Here is a 20180-nt window from a genome sequence, read left to right as displayed (position 1 = left end):
CACCTACTGGGTGCAGCACAACACTTTCTTACCTTTTCGCGCGCTGTACAGCTGCAGCTGCTTGCTTTTTCCCTTTGGTTGGCTCGATGGCCGGGTGGTCCCATTGCGTAATTCGCAAGGTCGGGTTACAGTAATACATCTTGCCCTTCGAGCGGGACAACCGAGCCTCCCAACCAGGAGGAAGGGGCAGTGCGTCCAAGTTGAAGGACTCTCTTGCTGCAGAAGCTCTCCGCAGTTCAACATTCTGGCGGGATGCAGCGGATGATCCTTCCTCGCCGTAATACTTATCCTTCACGGCGGTGAGTCGATTCTTCAAAGACTCCATAGCGCCAGCACCAGCAGCACTGACCTCTTGCAGAAGCGACGGCCGACCGGCGGAGTCGCCCATGTCACTTCCAGAATAACGATTCTCGTTGTCGCTGTCGCCACCACTGTTGTGGCGCCACAACGAGGCACGCGACATACGTTGCGCAGACTGCCGAAGGAACTGCGCCGTTTCTGCTGTTTTCTGAGTGAGCGCTGCCTGCACGGCTGTTGAGGCTCGGCTAGCATCTCCATGATCGAAACCATCGTCAAACTCCTTCTTGGATCCCAATCTTCGGAAGACGGATCGGCGGTCCTTTCGCGTAGATCTTTGGCTTGAGAGCATCGGATCAGAGCCTACAAGTTCACGAAGCTTTACGCATTCGCGTTCCACCGCGTCGAGCTTCTTATCTTTCTCTCGAATCTGCACATTTAGTCAAGCAATCATTAGCAAAACTGCAAGGAGAGATTACTCATAATCCGAAGAGCTCACCGTATCTTGGAACCCGCGGATTTTAACTTGAAAGTTCCCCGTAAGAACCGTTTGGTCAAACTTGAGTTTTTCGATCTCACTTTTCAGCTGCGCTGTCAGTGCACGCTGCTCTTCATTTTCTTTGCGCAGACGACCCGCCTCTTCGTTAAGCCGGTTGATGATGCCATCGGCATCGGCCATCCACATGTGAGCTGTGGAACGCCCGCGAGACCGTGTCCCATTGGTCTCTGCGTAGAGCTGGCTGTCATTAGATGACGTGGACAACCGATCCTTTTTGAGCTCAGCATTTCGTCGCTGCTCATCATGCAGACGCTCCTGCAGCTTGCTTAACTGATACTCCATGTCAGCTTGCTGCTTCTTCTCCTGAAGAGCCTTCATAAACTTTGGTCGCTCGTACTTCATGCGCAAGAACGCTTGGATCTTCACAGCACCCTTCCGCTCATCCTTAAACTGCTTACTGCGCAGCACAGACAACAACACCAGAAACTCAGCCACGCGCGGGATTGTTGAGTACCTCAGCAGAAATTGCGCGCTTACCGTTTGACAAAGCGACGAGCATATTTCTGGATAATGATCGCGCTCTTGTTTTTCTTTGCCTCAAGTGCGATGCAACGACCCTTGTACCCACGCCAGTGTGCTTGAAGGGCAATCACTGCACTCTTGAACGATTGGTACCGATTCATCATAATGACGCACCGAGCAACCGACTGAATTCAGAAGCGCAAGCGTTATGCGAACAGTTAGATAAAGCTTCCAGACCATGTGCATCGATAGGTTCATCCATACCTGTAACTTGACAATTGCTTGCAGCTTGCGGAGATAGCGGAGTCTGCAAGAAAATCCACGCATGTAGTGCTGCAAGTGCCGGGCTTGGAGATCCAACCTCTCTGCTTTTTTGTCCTCCATTTGCTCCAGAATTCCATACCGGAAGTAAATGCGCGAAAGTCCAATCTGGTATTGCTCCGGCGAGGACAATTCCATCTTTTTCATCAGCGCCTCGCACCTCTTTTTGACAGGGACATCGGTATTCCGGTGCTGCACGTCGAAAATCCAGAACTTATCGACCAATTCCTCTAGCAGCAGTCTGTTCGGATACGCAACGCGCGAAATGCGGATCGCCTCGATCACACCAGCACATCGTAGTTGCGACACCACCATCAGCTGATCCATTTCGCTTGGACTCTTGTTCTTGTTGGGCTTAATGCAGCGCACGTAGTGCACCTTCGTTTGTCGGATACTGGTCATGAGCTCGTTGAGGTTGTCTTTGAATTGGGTGCCAACGTTTGCTACGGTTAGTGCGCCTCCCGCAGCTCGACCACCAAGACCCCGGGCATTGCTATTGCTCTTCTTCCGCGTGGCAGAAGGACTGGCAATTTTTTCAGCGAAAATTACCCTGAGGAACTCCTTGGACGACCCTCGCATCAGGTCGGACAAGTCAGGCAGCAGTGCGTCTTTGTGCTTTTCAAGGAAGCCCAGCGATTCATACGTGACTGCCCCAGCATAATGCTTGATAGTGAACTGTGTGCGCGACGTGCGCGGGAACTCGATGACGTCCTGTTCGTCTTTGTGAATAGTTGAGAGCTTCGAGACAAGAGACTCGTCGTTGCCCTTGGGTCGCATCACCTCGTCATTGAGCAGAGAAATGATACCAAGACGGTCTTCGATCACAGAAATCACATCCTGATTATCAGCGAAGTCGATGTGGCTCCAGAAGATACCTTCGGCTTCATACTCGATCTGGACGGTCTTGAAAACATCCTGGGTGAATTTCTGCTGAAGTTTCTCGTTGGCGTAGTTGATGCAAAACTGCTCGAAGGAGTTATGCTGGAAGTGCTCGAAGCCAAAGATATCGAGAATACCCACATGGTGGCGCATCTTTTTATCGTTCTCCAGTGACGTGTTAATCGTTTCGACCAGCCAGTCGAACACATTGGAGTAAATGGCCTTTGACAGAGCCCCGCGACATTCTTCAGCCTTGTCCTTCTTCAAAAAGGCCGTGACCTTATCTCCGGCCACTGCAATCTGTCGTGAACACAGCGCCTTCTCCAGATCTTCCGCCGAGATACCCAGAAGCTTGGTAGCGTGCACCGCTCCTTGATCACCCGGCACGATTTCGGATTCTTCATTATTATTCTTCGCCTGAATCTCCACTTGTCCGAGGTGCAACACACCTGCGAGCACTTCAAACAGAACTTCCTGGCGTTCCTCCGTGACGCCGATAAGTCCAAGTGCCGTTTTGGTGCGCTCAAAATGCTTGTCATCCGACATGCCCTCGATCTTAATCGTCTTGTTAGCGCCCGTGTACGCGTAGCACTCGTTGGCGTCGTCCAAAAACCACTTCTCTTTGCTATCGCTCGCTGCCAGGAGCTGGTAGAAAATGTGGTAGTTGCGTTCCGCCTCTTCGTGGGAAATCACACGAGTCTTCTCCAGCAAGTACGTCCTGCATCTAGCTCCCACCAGCGTGCCGGCGTTGTCGAATTGCAGCTGCGTGAACTTGCCGAATCGACTACTGTTGTCGTTCCTCACGGTCTTGGCGTTACCGAAGTACTCCAGCAACGGGTTCACCTCAATGATCTTCTTGATCGTGTAGTCGTTGAGCCCACCGGCGACCGACGCCAAGTGGTTCATGAGGATCTTGGTCGTCTCCGTCTTGCCAGCGCCCGACTCTCCGCTCACCAGGATGGACTGGTTCACTTCATGGCGCTTCATGTCGTTGTAGGACGCCATGGACGTCGCGTACACGTGGGGCGGCAGCTCGTCCCGCGCCTTCGTAAGATACTGCGACTGCGTCTGCTCCGAGTAGAGCTCTGGCAGCCACTGGTACGGGTTCACGGCGATGCAGATGTCCCCCGTGTACGTGTACGGCAGCTTCTGCAGGAAGCGCTTCTTGACGTTGTAGAGGATGGCGGCCTCGTGCAGGTAATTGAGCGCCGTCATGTCCTCGATGCCGTCCGGACCCAGGTTGTCGTTCTGGTAGGGCAGCGACTCGAGCTGCAGGCTCTGCAGCAGCGCCTTGACCTTGGGCTCATTGAAGTCCAGCACGCGCTCCTCGTCCACGACGACGCCGCTGTCGCCCGGCGGAGGGAAGACGCGCAGCACGAGCGTCTTCTCGGGCCGCTTGGGGTCCGTGCTCTTGTCCTCGCGCAGGATCTGCGCCGGCAGCCACACGTACGTGTCGTCCGGCACGTAGCACTTGGTGCCGGCGCCCGCCTCCTTCCCCGCCGTCATGCTTTAGCGAGCAGAATGCGGAATGCAGAGTGATGGTCTTCCACGCGTGCGGAATCCGGATCGTCTTGGCTCGCAGCTTCGTTGCCTCGCGCTGATTACTAGCGGCGCATACAAACTCCAAGATAAAACTTCAACTGCCAGGAGCTCATTTAGTGTGGATCACACCAGAAACCTCCTGCAAGGCATGCTATCCCCCCTCCCGGCATAATTGTATCTGCCGAGCGACACGCAGATGGAGGCGATCGTGCGCGAGCTCCAGAGCGACGGTACGCACTTGCGTGGCAGCTTCTGCGCTGCAAGCCTGCTGCCCGCATCTAACACCTTCTCCGTGCTACTTTGACGCCGATGCAGCGCAGCTGGGCGTGTTCCTGAGCCCGGAATGCAACGTGAGCGCCATCGCCAGCGCCGTCGTGGCGCGCGACTCGGCCTCACGCGACGTCAGCGGCGCGTCTCGACGCCGCGCCAGCTCCGCCACCAGCTTCACGGCAGCAGGAGACGACACAGACGAGCCCAGCCAGTCGGAGCAGTTCGTGGAGCGGCTGGACGGCGCCGTGCAGCGCATTGACCGCGTCATCTCGGAGCACATCGGCGAGCACCACGCCACGCTGCTGGACCAGGTGGGGTCCGTGGACGAGCTGCAGGGCCACGTGACGTCGGTACAGAGCTCCGTAGGGCAGCTCAAGCAGTTGGTGCACTCGCTGCAGGCGCTGGTGCGCGAGCAGCACGAGAACTTGCGCGACACGATCCAGCGCTACCGCAACGTGGAGCAGTGCGGGGACATTGTGCGGCGCGTGCTGCGCTTCCAGCAGCTGTCAGATCGCGTGTTGAGCTCGGATTTGAATCATGCTGACGCGTCGTCGACGGGGGGCGTGGCGGAAAATGGGAGTGGACTTGCGGGGGACGCGAGGCAGAACGAGATGGCCTCAGTGGCTCTCGCAATCAGGGAGATGGAGGTGCTGGTGCAGGACGAGAGCTTCGAGGAGCTAAGTGTTGTGCGAACAAAGCTGCCAGCTATGCGTAAGCTTAGCGCTAACTTGAAGCGGGAGGTGCGGGCAACATTGCGTTCCGGCATCCAGAGTTTGAGCCAGGCAGACGTGGGCGACGCGCTGCAGATCCTTTTCTACCTGGGAGACTTGGCTACGACAGCGCAAGCGTCGGTTAATGACGTGATTCAGGAGGTCGAGCGCAAGTGCTCCGCTGCCATTTCCGAAGACAAGCTTGTACGCTCGGGTGGGAACACCTCCAGCGGGCTAGACTCAAGTAATGAACCCTCGTCTGGTAATATCGTGCAGAAGTCTGATCTGTGGAAGGCGCTTGAGGATGTTTTCGATGTCATTCGTGTTCACGCGCTCCAAGTGTGGAATCTGCAACGCGTGCTGTTAAAGATGGCGGACCCGACATCCGGAAAGAAGTATCTGGACCTGGTACTTGAGCCGGACGAGCCGTCCCTCTTCGCTACTTTCTGGGAAGTGACCTGTGCTATTGTGAGGGAGCTGTTCGCGTCGACACTTGGCTACAGTACGGCAGTGAAATCTGTGCTGATCGCCGAGTACCCTCGAATGCGGGAGCAAGCCACACGGGTTTTGAACGAACTGTACGCCGCGACAAAGCAGAGTGCGGGTGTAGCGTTTCTGGCGGATTCATCGAATTCAAAGACTGAGAATGGCCCAGCAGAGCGAGAATTGGTGCCAATTGCGGTGTCTGCGGCCGATCGTACACAACTACTTGATTCCATGGCGCCATTGTACGATGCGTTTATCGACCGCGCATATCGCCGAATGTCGAACCCAATCCAGCTCATGTTTCCTCAGAGCTCCAACTTTCACGCCTCGCCTCCTGGTCGTAGTGACATGCAAACATTATCCCGCACGATTTTTTCGGAGTTGGAGCAGGCAGGCCAAGATCCGGTGCTGCTCGATGGTGCACTTCAGCAGGTGCGGAAGGCTGTCAATTTGTTCTGCACTAACGTGAAGAGAATAATGCATCAAGGAAAGGCCGCCGCTGCAACATTGCCGTCGTTTGGACGGACTCCTGCCCAGGCTCACAATGTTGGACTCATGAATGTGCTGAGTATGCTGAACGATGCACTTGAAGAGGTGGGCAACCGAATTGAAACATCAGCAACTGGCAATCAAACAGGAGCAGCATCCGCAGTATCATCAGCTACCGACTCCATCACCAATGGTGTGGTTACACTCAAAGAAGCCAAAATGCTGTGCTCGAGAAATCTAGCCCCGTGCCGTGAAATGATCACTGAGCTGGAATATGCCTTGCTAGGCTTTTACCTGCAGGCTCTTGCCGTGCTACTGGAGGGTATTTTCGCGAAGATGCATGATGAATCTTTCGGTGATCAGAGTGGTGTAGCCAGAGTGGCCAACTCGGGGGGAGCACCGCGGAGTACCGGTGGCCTCCGTTCGTCTCAGGGCACAAGCGGTTCCAAGTATATGCAAGAGTTCAGCAACGCTTTCGCAGTCGTTCTCGAGGAGCATTTGCGTCGCCTCCCGATCGCTTCATTCGCCACCAAGTGCCTTGCAGAATTTGTAGAGCGCCTCATCTCGGTGTTCATCCGGCACGCATCACTAGTGCGTCCGCTTACAGAGAATGGGAAGCTGCGGCTAGCAAATGACATGGCCCAACTGGAACTGCGACTGGAGAACATTGTGCCCTTGCGCAATGTCGGCGCACCGTACGAAGAACTTCGCGCTTTCCGGCACATGATTTTCCTAGACAACAGTGAGATTCTTCGGGATACTACAATTGACAAGATCCGACCGAGCAACGTCTGGCACCACCTCACTTCCCGTGCTCCACCCGAGCTTCAATTGCCACACCAGATGAAACATTGGACGGCTTCCAAGTATATTGAATGGCTGGATACTCGTGCGGCTATTGGCCAGTCGTCGTCACCGTCCTCTACCCCACCGCCTTCGAGCGGCAAAGCGTCAGGGTTATCGCCATCGTGGAAGGAGCTGCCTCTTGGGTACCCGTGTCTGAAGGATTCTCGCCTGAGCCTGCAAGCTGAAAAGCAGGCTTGGAAGGAAATGGTCAAATGCCTTGATGCGTACTCTCAGCGCGTGAGCGCATCAACGAACTCTGAACTGAGTCCGATTTACGACTTGCTGCAGGAGTCTAGCGCGATTCTGTTGGCAGGGTACGAAGTGATGGTTTCTCGGTAATTGTAATGAATAGAGCGAGAACCGAGTGCAGTTTTGGTCGTTGCCAGCATGGTTAAGGTTATGCCTATCGTTTTACTACATATGCACAGTTTATTTTTCCGGTTGGTACCCTGGTTGCTCCCGGGCTTTCGGCTTACGTCTTCGTCTCGCCTTGTTCTTCCCTACAAAATTAGGAGGTTTCTCCCAGCGCGATTCACCCGTCCGAACGTTGTAGTAGAACGGCCTTTTGGCAACTGGGTCCTCGAACTACATGTACAACATAAACACAAACGTACGTCAATACCCTTTGATCATCCAAGCGAGAAGAATTCGACACGTCACCGACCTCTTTCCAGTAGATCAACTTGTCTTCGACAAGGCCGCTGCCGTGCCATGCCTTTGCGTAGCGCTGCTTGGCATGATGCTCTTCCAGAGGCGTTTTTGACGCGTGGTTCAGCTCTCTCACGTTGCTTTTTGCCAGGAGCGAGTGGGCAAAGCGATAACCGTACAACCTTACGAGTCGCTGTCGAATCTTCTCAGCTCGCTCGCCACTTAGCTCTCCTGCAAAAATCTGCGAGGCAATTCGTTCAAAACTTGCTTGGAGCTCCTCGCTTGTCGCCGAAGTCTCTTCCTGAAGACACTGGATGTAAACGGATGCAAGTGCGTGGTTCGCGGAAACCCGCCATGCTTCATCCAAGGTTGAACACTGATCAAAAGTTAATCTGAGAGTGTTCGGCTCTCCCACGGTATACGATGAAGCCTCTGCGTCGGACTTTGCAGGTTCACTTCCACTTCAGACACATGCACAGAACGTTAGTTTGTTTTTTTATGGTTTACCTGGAAGAAAAGGTAACGTACGTGCATGGGACAACCTTGCGCGGGGTGGAAGCTTTTGAGCTTACACTGATATCACTTCTGTTGCTGAGCTTGTCGAGCAGCGCGGTTGATGGCGTGCTTCTATCAAGATCGATCTGGTCACCGGTAGGTGTCAGAATACCTTCCTCCCGGTTAATTTTCTGCTGTAGCTGAACTTGAGATGCTGCTACGATGTCAGCGACGGATAGGAAAAGGCTATTAGCGGGGAGGAGTGGTTGGAGCTGCATGCGGCGCTGCTGCAGATACTGCCACGTTTTAACGCCAAGAATTCGTGTTCGAATCACTCGCTGCATCCAGATGCACGGAAATATGAGTACTGCACTATGATTGTCAGTGATGGCACGGAGCGTGAGAAGCAGAGCGAACGTAGCTGCAACTCACCCGGGAATAACCGCACGACGTCAAATATTGAGGCAATCCCGTGGACCTTCCGAAAGCTTATGCGTGGGCTCGTCGAGTTACCCTCTTTGCTAGGGTCTTCAAGACGCTCTTTGTCATACAGAGCAACCAACAAGGCTTTCAAGCTGCGTTCAAACGGATCAGGAACACCCACGAAAAACGCGAGACACAGGTCAATCTGCTGACGTATATCGGGATAAGTTCCACGAGTCGCTTGTTTATCGTCCACGATTTCGTTGTCGGCCTGCGCAACCACATCCTGGCTCCCATCCTGTCCCTGTATGGAGCTCTCGTCGTCACTTTCGTCCGCTGCAGCTTCCGGTGGGCGGACAGCTGTCGCCACTGCAAGCTGCACAAGCTTCGGGTTCCACAAAGACAACAAAATCACGAGCTCAACACCACAACTCCCCAAACTTGTCATGCTTATTCCAACGAACGACCACGTACCTCGACAATGTCTGCAGTACAAATGGAGAAGCACACTGCCATTAACTGCATGATATCCCAACGATTATGTGCCGTATCTCGATGCGTCGCTTCCTCGGCATTCGGCAGCAAGAAACTCGTGAGCGGTGTGGCTCGTAGATTGCAATATCGCAAGAGCTCAGCTCGTGAAATGCTCGAGCGTCGCATGAAGTCAACGTGCAAGAAGCACTGGAAGTACGCTTTTCGTTGCGGTAGCGCGAGCCGAAGCGCGTCACACAAGGCGACCAAGTCTTCGATCTCGGGAACAAGCAGTCGGTCGCGATAGGCGTCGTTCTTCACGAGTTTGGGAGCAGTGAACGCCACTCGTTCGTCCTCGTAGGTAGAGCCGACGATGAACGCGGCGCAGTGACACACAGCGTTGCGGGTCTTTCGGAACCACGGCCGTTTGGAGACTCGATCCATCCATGCGCTGAACTTCAGCACCTGCGGAGACCTCGCTATCACATCTGCATAGCGTTGAACGAGCTGCACGCAGACCTGGACGAGCTGGATGAACTGACGCAGCACTAGGACGAGGTGATGCAGCACCAAAGCAAGCAGCAGCTTTAGATCATGCTTCTCCATGCGCAAGATTTTGCATTGCACACGAAGAGGCACGCACCAAACCGCGATAACGTACGTATCAATACCATTCAATGCTCTGAAAATACATTTTCAATTCACCGAGCTGAATACTTCTTCAAACAACGAGCATCGCAACTATAGTCTGGCACCTGCCCAACGACTGCGATGTGGCTTACGGCTTCTTCTCCAGGATGATGTTGAGCTGGTTGTACAGCGACTCCTCCTTCTTCTTGTCGATCGCGTCCTGCATGCGCTGCAGCGTCGCAAACAGCTTCGCCTTCGTGGCGTCGTCGAAGCGGTCCAGGTGGTCGAAGCACTGCAGTAGCGGGTACGCCGACATTTGGTTCACCTTGCCGATCTTCACGAACGCCTCCACCATGACGTCAAGGCCCTCATCCGTGGCGAGCGAGAAGTCGCGGATCTGCGAGAGGCAGCGCGACAGCGTACGTCCGTGGCTAGACTGCGCGGGGTTGAAGCTCGGGTTCGCCAGCAGCTTGACAACCTGCTTACCCACGTCCTTCGAGTCCAGACTGCTCACAATACTGATGTACTTCGTCAGCATGTCGGGCATCTTGCGCCACTCCTCGAAAATCTCTTCCTGCACCTTCGCGCGGTCCGCAAAAGTTTCGTCCTCCAACACAAGGCGGAAACCCGTCGCCTGGTCCGTCACGAAAGTAGACTTCTTGAGCAAGTCAAGCGCCAGCTTGGACGGTGCCACGGTGGGCGCAACCTTGGGGGTCGTACTGAGCACAGGAGACTTTCCACCAGCCACGATGAGCTGGAGAAGGTGCCGCTTCAGGGCACGCTCCTGGAACTGCTCCACGTGAGGGCCAGGGTGAGCAGCCTCGCACAGTTTGGTGTATGCCGCCTCGATCTTCGACGAGTACTTGGCCCACACCGCCTGCAGCAAGGCCCTGGTCGCCTCCTTAACCTCCGCGTAGTGGTGGCTCAGGTCATCACGGCTCGGGATGGTCTTGGTTTCACCCAATGTCAACGCACGTGCAGAGGGGGTCAGCTCGTCCGAGAACAGGATAGAGCCGTGCAGCTCGACGAACTCGGGAGAAATCTCCACCTGCTTGTCGCCCTTCAGCAGTCCCTCAATCACCTTCGCCTTCTCCGTATCCGCCACAGCACGGTAGGCCTGGTACTTGTTGACAGCGTCTGGGTCAGACAGCGCCTGCTTCGTGAGCCGCGCAATGGACGGGTTCGTCTGCTTCGACTTGCCAAAGAACGACCAACCGCGAGCGAAGGACAGGAAGTCTGGCTCCTCCGCCACATCCGGGATCACCAGCTTAGCGTCCTTCGTCTTCACGAGGAAGACACCATGCTTCAGAGACTTGCCATCCTTGACAAGCGACCAGTCAATCGGGATCTCCCAAGGGCCATTGTTGCCTTGGGGCTTGTCCTCGAATCCACTCTGCGAGATCTCCACAATGTACTCCTTTGAAGCAGCATTGTACTCCGTCGAGTACGTCACCTCAGGGTGGCCGGGGCGGTTCAACCACGTCTTGGCCAGGTTCTGCAGATTCAGACCAGAGCACTCCTCCATGCACTTGATCCACTCCATAGTCGTGGCATTGCCGAATGCATATTTGGTGTGGTACTTGTCGAGTGCCTTGTGGAAGGTTGCCTCACCCAGAAGCAGCTCCACCATGCGCACAAACTCAGGGGCCTTCGAGTACGTCACGACGGAAACAAGCTCCTGCGTTTGGTTGAAGCCCTGCGGCTCAACAGACAGAGACGTCGCCGACTTGTCCTGCGCAAGAGGCCCAATCGCCGGGGTGAACATGTACAGAACTTCACTCAGACGGCTGTAGTCTTCGCCGAAAATGGCTGCAGCACGCTTGCGCTCCATGTGCACCGTTACAGCCTCGTTCAGCCAGATCTCGAACGGAGACTGGCCGGTAACCTGGCTGCCGTTGATGTTATGATAGTACTCGTGGACCTTCACGTGCTCCATGTACTCGTACGACTTGTCGTCCATGCGGCAGCTAGGGCACAAGCACGAGCTCACGATGGTGGTGTTGCCGACGTTCTCCATGCCGCCGTAGTACGAGTTCTCCATCGCGATCTCGCGGTACACAGCGCCGGTGTACTTGTAGCCGGTCTTCTTCCACACCTTCAGCAGCTCCTTCAGCTCCGCGCGAACAGCAGCGAGTCGTGCAGCATCAGAGTCGCTCAGTGGGGTCTTCACGTACTCCTCGTTCGGTCCGAGGCACAGCTTGCCCTCCTTCGCCTTGAGGGCCTCGCGCTCTTCCAGCAGCTCGTAGATGCGCTTGCGCTCGTCGTGGTGCTCGCAAGCCTCCGGTCCCAGACTCACCATCACCCACAGCACGGAGTCGTGCAGCATCTTGACCGCAGCCTTGGCGTCCGCCGGCTCGAAGTAGCCCGGGAAGGCGAGGATCTCCAGCAGCGTCGTGTCGCCATCCGGGAACTCCAGCGTGCGACGGAACGTCTCGTACGTGCCCACGCCCAGGAAGAACAGGTACGGCGCCATGTTGACCTTGTGGTTGTAGTACTTGAGCACGTGGCGGGACGGGTCCTCCTCGCCGAGCACCTCGGACGCAGGGTGGAAGATAGGCACCCCAGCCTCCGTGTGGTACCCGGGTGCCAGGTCTCCGTTCGTGATGATGTTCGTGTAGCGCGTCCCAGCCACGATCGTGGTGGTGTAGTAGGCCTTTGCGTCCATCGTGTCGATGCACGGCACAATACGCTGGAAGCCGTGCTGCTGGCACTGCGTGATGATGGTCTTGGGGGCGCCCTCGGGCGTGTAGTCAAAGTACAGGCCCTCCAGGATGTTCTCCGTGGGGGTGGCCGCCGACACGGTGCGGATCACGAACTCCTCCCCGGACTGCACGGGCTTGGAGAACTTGACCACGAGGAAGTGGTCGTCCGTGTCCACGTCGAACTGCAGCGCGCGGGGCTGCGCGAAGCTCTGCACGTGCGCCACGAAGTCCTTCTTGTCGCCCAGCGGCGAGAACGCGTCGAAGCGCTCCACGGACAGGATCTCCAGCTCCTTCGAGTTGAGCTTGAGCTCCGAGAGCGGCTGCGCGCCGTCGTGCTTGAGCGTCGTCTGCAGCGTCACCTTGACCTTGCTCTCCGTGATGTCGAAGACCATGTCGAAGTGCAGCGGCTTGGTGGCCAGCGGCTGGAAGTCCTGGCGCGTGAAGCGGTACTTCTTGGCGGGTGCGGCGCTCGCCATTCTGGACGCAGGTTGCTTGCTTGGGGGGGGTCTCCTGGGGTCTTCTTCTTCTTTTGCTTCTGCGTCTCGGGGGGCCGATTCGCGAATGAAGTGACGACAAGATTTTGATCTTTTGATCTTTTTGGTCACTGTACCGAGGATGTAGCCATCGTGGCTTTGTGGCGTGCCGCCTCGCATCACGTTGCAGTGCTTGCCCGGAAGACACACTCTCGCTGCTCGTTGAAGCTCGAGGCCGTCTCGCGTCGGGGCTCGGCGAATACAAGCTCACAGTCAACGCAACGATAAAAATGCAAGACGGCGCATGACTGGATACGTTCTAAGTTGTGTATATTTCGATTGACTACATGGTGCTACACTGCTGCTCACTCACTCTCTATCGGCTGTGTCGGCGGAGTTAGAGCCCGGACTCGTGCAGCTTGGACAGGAACGGCGCGACCGCGTCGCAGATCGCTCCGCTGCGGACGAGCTCCAGCACGGCGTCGATGTCCGGCTTCATGACGCGGTCCTTGTCGAACTTGGGCACGCGGGTGCGCACCAGCGCGTGGACGGCCTCCAGCGCCTCGGTGGTGCGCAGTGGGCGCAGCAGGTCAAGCGCCTGGCACGCGGCCAGAATCTCAATGGCGACGACCGTCTCCACGTGCTCCACGACGGTGAGAGCCTTGCGAGCGGCGTAGCCGCCCATGGACACGTGGTCCTCCTTGGCGCCGCTCGTGGAGATCGAGTCCACCGACGACGGGTGGGTGAGCACCTTGTTCTCTGACACCAGAGCTGCCGCCGTGCAGTGGGCGATCATGAAGCCCGAGTTGAGACCGCCCTCGGGCACCAGGAACGCCGGCAGGTTGCTGAGCGTCGGGTTCACGAGGCGCTCAATGCGGCGCTCGCTGACGCTGGCGATCTCGTGGATGCCGATGGCCAGGTAGTCCAGCACCTTGGCCGGGTACTCGCCGTGGAAGTTGCCGCCGGAAATGACGAAGCCGCCGCCACCGCGGTAGAAGGTGTCCGACGTGCGCTTCATACCAGCTGCCGGGTGCTCCACAGGCTTCTGCTTCTGCTCGACCAGGGCCTTGAGGCGCTTGATCTCCTGCTTAGCGTCGTCCAGGTCGGTGATCTCCGCCTCCTCCTTGGGCTGCTCACTCTCAACCTCCACCTGGTTGGACTGCATGGTAGGCGTCAAGTCCGTGGTCACCTCAGCGCTTCCCGTGAACACCATCGGGTTGTCCGTGGCGCTGTTCATCTCGACGTCCAGGACACCGCGCACGAAGTTGATCGTGTCGTGCACGATTCCGTGCACCTGCGGGGCGCAGCGCAGGGTGTAGGCATCCTGCACCTTGCCCTCGTAGTTGTGGCTACGGAACAGCTCGGACGGGTTGTCGGCACGCAGCAGCGTGCGGATGCGAGATGCCACGAGCATCTGGCCGGTGTGCGGGCGAACGGCGTGGATGCGCGGGTGGAAGGCGTTCACCGTGCCGCAGAGAACCTCCAGCGTGAGCGCCACCGCAATGTCGGCGCAGTTCGCGACGTTCTCAGCGCGGACGACCGCCTCAGCACCGACAGACGTGATGAGCTGCGTGCCGTTGATCATGGCCAGACCTTCCTTGGCACCGAGCTGCACGGGCTTGAGGCTGTTCTTGGCCAGCACCTTGGACGCCTCGCTGATGACGAACTCCTCGCCAACCTTGTCCCACATGGGGCCTTCGCCCATCATCCCAAGCGCGAGGTGAGCGAGCGGGGCCAGATCTCCCGAGGCGCCGACCGTGCCCTTGCTGGGCACCACCGACAGGCAGTCGGCGTTGAAGGCGTCCACGAGCTGCTCCAGCGTATGCACACGGATGCCTGAGTGGCCCTTGGCCAGCACGTTGATGCGCAGTGCGAGCAGCATGCGGGTCTGCTGCGGCGACAGCGGTTCGCCCGTGCCCGACGAGTGCGATCGGATGAGGTTCTCCTGCAGCTCCGTGAGCTTCTCGGGGCCGATGATGACGTTGGAGAAGAGTCCGAAGCCCGTGTTGATACCGTAGGCCACGCGCGTCTTGTCCTTGAGGATGTTGTCCACGACCTCACGGCCGCAAGCCACGCGCTTCCAGGCCTCCTCGCTCAGCGAGATCTTGGTGTAGCCCTTGGACAGCGCGACCAGGTCTTCGGCGCAGAGCGACTCGCCGTCCAGCACCAGCTCGGACTTCTTGGGCGTGTGGTTGGCGACGGCCATGGCGACGACGGGGCTAGAGGCGGGGGAGAAGGACTTGCTCGCTGCCGAGGAAATTGTAAAATGAGCGTTGCAACGCGGACAGCGTTAAAAGCGCTTGGCTTGCTTCCAGCAGGTTGCTGTGCATATTGCTGTTGCCATGGGCGAGTGACGTCGGGCAGTGACGCGCCCTCTACACCGTTTCGCGACCAATGGGACGCGAGTTGGGCAAACTGCCGATCCTCAAAATAATTCCAATCAGTACAACATTTGCTTTAGCATAAATAGTTGAGCCAACACGATGAAAGGGTACTTAGTTAGGCAAGTGATTGGACGACTATCGAGCGTGCTGCTTCAACACGCCGATTATCTCGGCGAGATTGGATGCCAAATCCGGCGCTTGGAAGTGCTGCTCATGACCCCCCCCCGCAGGAGGCCTCAGGCTGGGTCAGCAAAATTAAAGCCCCCTTATTTACCTGACTCAAGCGTGAGGGCTATGATGTACCATTCTTTGTGAATAAATTACTGTAGCACTAGATACCGGTTGCAGAATGACGAAAGGATTCCAACGCTGCCTTGAGTTGTGTGTGCCGCTGCCGTAGCTAGTGCGGGTTGAGGATAACATTGGTCTGCAGACACTTGCCTTCTGCTGAACTCTAATACCGGTATACAGGAACATCACTCTTGCCTTGTAGACTAAGGTAACACGGAAGCTTTCAGGCTTGCGGCTTGAGCTCATGTGGCTCGGACTCGTGAAATACAGCGCGACCCTTGATGTGGCTGTGTACTACAGACATGATGGCGCTATTTGTACTGCACGGTGAGAATCGCTCATTCATTTCAGAGATGCAGGAACATCTGCTTCTACATTCATGATTCCATGCGAGAAATACACGCGTTGGTTTCCCTATCAACTGAGCTTGGCCACTAAAGCAAAATAGTAGGTACAACAACACCATCATCAATACCGATGCACCAGGCAACGCAGAAATGCGAACCTTCTTACGTTTGGTTTCGCAGAACTCCTTGAGCTGAGGGACAGCACGTGCTGACAGCGTCGGGTACACGTAGGTGATAAGGCAGAAAAGTGTACGGCTGCCCTGCGAAACCTTGCACACGGCAATGCCTTCTCCTTCCTCTTGGGCAGGGTCACCACGCCGTCCATACACAAGCGGTGGGTGAAATCTGCAGCGGCAAACACAACAACATATATCAGTTTCAACCAAAAGACTCACATATTAACGAAAACCTTTCCCCCCACTTACCGGTGTACATCGTACTGCTCATTTAGCAGCACAATACCCGAAGCCATGGTGTCGTCACGCTTGTCGAAGAGCTTGAGGAAGCCGCTACAACATCACCAAAAGCGCAATGTTACGATACCCACCAAGTTTACAGAAAACGCAGCTAGGGAAACTCTACGCTAGCAGCAACGTACGCGACCTCCCCGTCCAGCGGCTTCGTGTTGCTGGTGACAACAGTTCCGTCCCCGTCAAAGACGATGTGCTTGGCCCACTCCTTCTGCGCCTTGATCGCTTCTTGCAGACTCGAGAGCGTCACGGGCGCATCCGCTGCAGCACTGGTACCAGCCGCCGCGTCATCTGCGGTCAGCACGTTGCTGCTGCTGTGGGAGCTTTGGAGCGACTGCGAGCTAGCGCCCGAGGCGGCGGTGCCCCCCAAGCTGCTGCTCGCGGCCTTCAGCGTTTTCCCCGTAGCGTCCATCGTGGATTCAAAATGAACAACTAAGTTTTAGGGGAAAATTTGGTTAGGGCCATACTTTATTTTGAACTTACTTAAGTATCTATTTGTTTAATTACTAATTCGGGTTAAATAAACAATACACCGACTATGTACGGTTGCAAGTTGCGGGTCTCCGTTGCATATTGGCAACTGACCTGCAAAACCACACCGCAAAATCTCAACTTGAGATTCTCAAGCCTCTGCCCTGGTGGCAACGAGTTCGGCGCCGCGAGCTCGACGCCTGCAGCCGCCGTTAGCGTCTGCCAAAAGCCCCCGCGCGTGTGCAAGGCGTAGACAGCTGCGCAAGGCCGACGATCGCGTTGTGGGCCAAGTGCGGACGCGTAAGAGCGCCGGCTAAGCCGCCGCCACAGTTAAAAGTCGGCTTTAATAACAAGAAATGGTCGGTAGCTGCAGATAGTACTAAGAAAACAAGCCAGTATCGGTAGCAGCCAACAACTAGTCGGTGCTGCTGTCTCGCCGCCTCCTTCTGCCTGTGCGCATCGGCGTGTAGGCGTGATGGGGGCGGCGCTACGTGATGAGGTGCTGCTGTCGTCTCTGTTCTTGTGTGTTAATGTACTGTGATGTTGCTGTTGCCTGTGTTGCTGTCTCTAGGCAAGAAGCCACCGCACGCAGCGCTTCCCGCTGGGAACGCGTATAACCAAATACTTCAACGGATATCCTCAGCCGTTCCAGGGCACAGTGGATGAGCACTCGGAGCTGACCGACTTTTACCACATCTCCTACGATGATGGGGATAGTGAGGAGATGACGGAAGATGACGTGGAGAACCATCTCCTCTTTGTGCCGAAGCCGCAGAAGCCCCCAAGAGCTCCCAAGCCCCCCAAAACGCTGAAGCTGTCGAAGCCGTCCAAGCCGCCAAAGGAACGCAAGTCCCCTTCATCGCCCGCGATGAAGAGGGCTAATAGCGACAGTGTCATTACTGTATCCTCGTCAGTAGCAGTGGCGGCTTCTTCAACGAAAGGCAAGGGCAGGCCTAAAGTGCTCAGCCTAAATGCCAACGCCCCCGGACTAGCACGGAGCAGCAGTTTCACTGAAACTTCTACTTCTCATCTAGAGTTGACAGAACCTCTTAGCGTGGCCATCCCTGCCAACACGGTTGAGGAGGAGGAGGAGGCGGAGAGCGAAGAAGAAGAGGAAGAAGAGGTGGAGGAGGAGGAAGAAGAGGAAGAAGAAGTAGTAGTCGATGACGAGGCTGGCGATGAGGACGATGGCACTCCCGAGGAGATCAACCAACTCATCGGTAAACCTGTGGAGAGAACAGTCACCAAGGAAGGGTGCAGAATTGATGTTGTCCAAGGTGCTGTCTCCAGTTATTTTCCAGCCACAAAAATGTTTCGTGTCATGTACTTCGATGGGGAGTGCTGTGATCTCACGTACAAGGAAGTGTTCAACAGTATTCCGGTGGATTTGCGTCCTGTTGAGAGTTCTGGGAGTTCTGGTAAAAGGAAGCGAGCAGAAGAGGAAACGGCGACCTCAGCTAAGGAACAGAAGAACGGCATATCTTCTGCTCCGTCGGCATCTCCAAAGCGGCCTAAGACCCTCGACCTGAACGCTTCAACTTCGACTGTCAAACCCAGAAGACGATCCAAGCAGAGCCCCACGGCCAGCTCACCGTCATCAGGTGGTATGTCACCGATGAGCCCAGTCGTTCGTGAAACAGACATGCTAGCGGTTGATAATGTCGAGTTCAACATTGCACGCAAGGTGCTATTTATCATTGTGAGCACTATCAACAACGCCGTGATGGAGACGCAGTTGGATATTCTATCCTCGCAGCTGAAGGTAAGGAAGCAGTCATTTAGGAAAGTGGTCCTGATGCTGGCATGGCCTTGAATGCTAACCCTCCCTTTCCATGTATTTAGGATAAAGAGGCACTAGAGATGTTTGTGCGCAAGGATGGGTTGGTATCGTTGGCTGATCTCCTTACTAAATGGGAAGATCAGGCCGAAGCCGAGCCAGGTGTACTTCTCATCCTTAAGGTAAACAGCTTAAGCTGGTGATAGTGCTTGTTATAGCATCTGACCCTGGTGTGTTTGGTCAGGCTCTTGCGGTGATGCCAGGTGTGACGCGTGAAGCAATTCTGGAAAGCAAGATAGGGAAGAAAGTGAGAAACGTTGAAAGACGTGGCTCCTTCCAGGATTCTACGATACCGTCTCTTGCTACCTGGGTTATTCAGAAGTTGAAATCGGACGTTGGTGCCCAGCCTGAGGGCCAAAGCTCAAGCAAGCGTGTTAACAGTAAGTCTGAAGGTGACAAAGAGAAACACTCGCGCGGAGCGAGCTCTCCTAGACGAAGTGCCGCAAGTTCTCGCCGTGAAGACAACAAACGCGATGAAAGGTCTGCTTCCTCGAAGCCAGCTAGCATCACACGCCAGCAGGATGCTCGGCCAAGCAAAGGAAAGACAGCGAATGGTACTGGTCCTACCGTGCAACAGTCCAACTCGGCCAGCCACCTGCTCAACTTGATGAGTAAGCTCAATCTCTCGCCTATTATGTCGCTTACTGCTACTGACATGTGTGTTGTATTTTGTTCAATGTAGACTCTCGCAACGGTAGGGACACGAGCAGTGTTCGCCGCGACCGAGACATTTTCGGCAACCTTGTATCAGGTAACCAGAATAAGCGAAGATTGGGGACTTCGCACAATTGGCGAGCTCGGCGCTCGACAGTGGTGCTGGATCAAGTGAGCAAGCGACTGACCGAAAATACCCAAGAAGTTGAGGTTGTGAAGACGACCAAGGTTGAAGAGGACGACTGGCAACCGTCCAAAATTTCGTTCGCTGAAATCCCGCTGGTCTGCCCGTTCGACAAGGAGGTGGAAGTCTCCAAGTTACGTGTCTTCCGCCCACTCGGATCGACGAAGGCTCCGGAGATCCCAGCTGTGAAATCACACTCGGGGCCTTTGCGGTCGATTCTTCGCGTAAGGCTACCTCCCCGTGCTTCGCAAGAAAGTACCAATGCTACGGGCAGCAGCGGTGGAGAGCCTGGATCGGCGCCACCTACCGTGCAGTCAACAGCTAGGCCTACACTCGAGCCAATTGCGGTTCCCTCTGCCATTCCTTCGCTCTCGGGCGAAGCGTCTGAAGATGGAGCGGCTGAGTCACCAATGTTTGACACGTCGAAGCTGACCAAGGTGGTAAGTCCGACCGAGAAGAGGAAGCAGGGGTTCTCTCCCCCTCCTTGCATCCCAGCTTCAGAGCAGCCACCGCTGGATTTCACAGAGAATGCCGAGGAGGGCGAGGTGGGTGAAGCTTCGACAACTGAAAGCAGCGAAAGCAATGCGCAGCCTGGAGCAGTCGAGGAGGATGCTGCAGCACCAGCGCCAGTCACGTCTCCAATTGTTTCCGATGATTCGTCCTCAGAGGAGGGCGAGGTTTGGTCGACCGATGCGGACGACAGTGCTCCGAAGGCAGAAACAGCCCCAACGAGCTGCTCTGCTGGGCCAGAAGATGGCGGAGCGACTGCCATGGAATCTCCGGTTCAACAAGCCACCACGACGTCGGCTTGACTAAGCTAGTACTGCGTTTGATCGTGT

The 20180-nt window shown here is 55.9% G+C and overlaps 8 protein-coding genes across 8 annotated transcripts; 3 read left to right on the top strand and 5 right to left on the bottom strand.

Annotated features, from left to right (window-relative positions):
- Positions 1–28: 28 nt before the first annotated feature.
- On the bottom strand, positions 29–4024 carry PHYSODRAFT_492922 (hypothetical protein; the record flags this gene model as incomplete). Its single annotated transcript, XM_009525200.1, has 5 exons — positions 29–727; positions 797–875; positions 1008–1253; positions 1334–1453; positions 1590–4024. The coding sequence occupies 5 exons, from the start codon at positions 4022–4024 to the stop codon at positions 29–31; spliced, it is 3579 nt and encodes a 1192-aa protein (XP_009523495.1).
- A 232-nt stretch (positions 4025–4256) lies between these two features.
- PHYSODRAFT_493513 (hypothetical protein) lies at positions 4257–7200 on the top strand (the record flags this gene model as incomplete). Its single annotated transcript, XM_009525199.1, has 4 exons — positions 4257–4290; positions 4376–4847; positions 4932–5644; positions 5705–7200. The coding sequence occupies 4 exons, from the start codon at positions 4257–4259 to the stop codon at positions 7198–7200; spliced, it is 2715 nt and encodes a 904-aa protein (XP_009523494.1).
- A 1677-nt stretch (positions 7201–8877) lies between these two features.
- On the bottom strand, positions 8878–9342 carry PHYSODRAFT_490850 (hypothetical protein; the record flags this gene model as incomplete). Its single annotated transcript, XM_009525198.1, has 1 exon — positions 8878–9342. The coding sequence occupies one exon, from the start codon at positions 9340–9342 to the stop codon at positions 8878–8880; it is 465 nt and encodes a 154-aa protein (XP_009523493.1).
- Positions 9343–9676: 334 nt separating this feature from the next.
- PHYSODRAFT_494746 (membrane alanine aminopeptidase) lies at positions 9677–12706 on the bottom strand (the record flags this gene model as incomplete). The annotated part of the gene is made up of 1 exon (XM_009525197.1): positions 9677–12706. One exon carries the CDS (start codon positions 12704–12706, stop codon positions 9677–9679), a length of 3030 nt encoding a protein of 1009 aa, XP_009523492.1.
- Positions 12707–13100: 394 nt separating this feature from the next.
- On the bottom strand, positions 13101–14955 carry PHYSODRAFT_345537 (hypothetical protein; the record flags this gene model as incomplete). The annotated part of the gene is made up of 1 exon (XM_009525196.1): positions 13101–14955. Exon 1 carries the CDS (start codon positions 14907–14909, stop codon positions 13101–13103), a length of 1809 nt encoding a protein of 602 aa, XP_009523491.1. The 5' UTR covers positions 14910–14955.
- Positions 14956–15766: 811 nt separating this feature from the next.
- On the bottom strand, positions 15767–16607 carry PHYSODRAFT_557103 (hypothetical protein; the record flags this gene model as incomplete). Its single annotated transcript, XM_009525195.1, has 4 exons — positions 15767–15812; positions 15892–16070; positions 16151–16234; positions 16324–16607. The coding sequence occupies 4 exons, from the start codon at positions 16605–16607 to the stop codon at positions 15796–15798; spliced, it is 564 nt and encodes a 187-aa protein (XP_009523490.1). The 3' UTR covers positions 15767–15795.
- A 633-nt stretch (positions 16608–17240) lies between these two features.
- On the top strand, positions 17241–18032 carry PHYSODRAFT_445970 (hypothetical protein; the record flags this gene model as incomplete). Its single annotated transcript, XM_009525194.1, has 1 exon — positions 17241–18032. A coding segment is annotated over one exon (792 nt), but the record flags the coding sequence as incomplete, so codon positions are not given.
- Positions 18033–19181: 1149 nt separating this feature from the next.
- PHYSODRAFT_488256 (hypothetical protein) lies at positions 19182–20153 on the top strand (the record flags this gene model as incomplete). The annotated part of the gene is made up of 2 exons (XM_009525193.1): positions 19182–19890; positions 19942–20153. Coding segments are annotated over 2 exons (921 nt in total), but the record flags the coding sequence as incomplete, so codon positions are not given.
- Between the last annotated feature and the right edge of the window lie 27 nt (positions 20154–20180).

The sequence above is a fragment of the Phytophthora sojae genome, assembly GCF_000149755.1.
Source record: "Phytophthora sojae unplaced genomic scaffold PHYSOscaffold_3, whole genome shotgun sequence".
Classification (NCBI taxonomy): domain Eukaryota; phylum Oomycota; class Peronosporomycetes; order Peronosporales; family Peronosporaceae; genus Phytophthora; species Phytophthora sojae.
The sequence above is the reverse complement of the archived record's forward strand: the minus strand, read 5'-3'. Positions and strand labels throughout refer to the sequence as shown.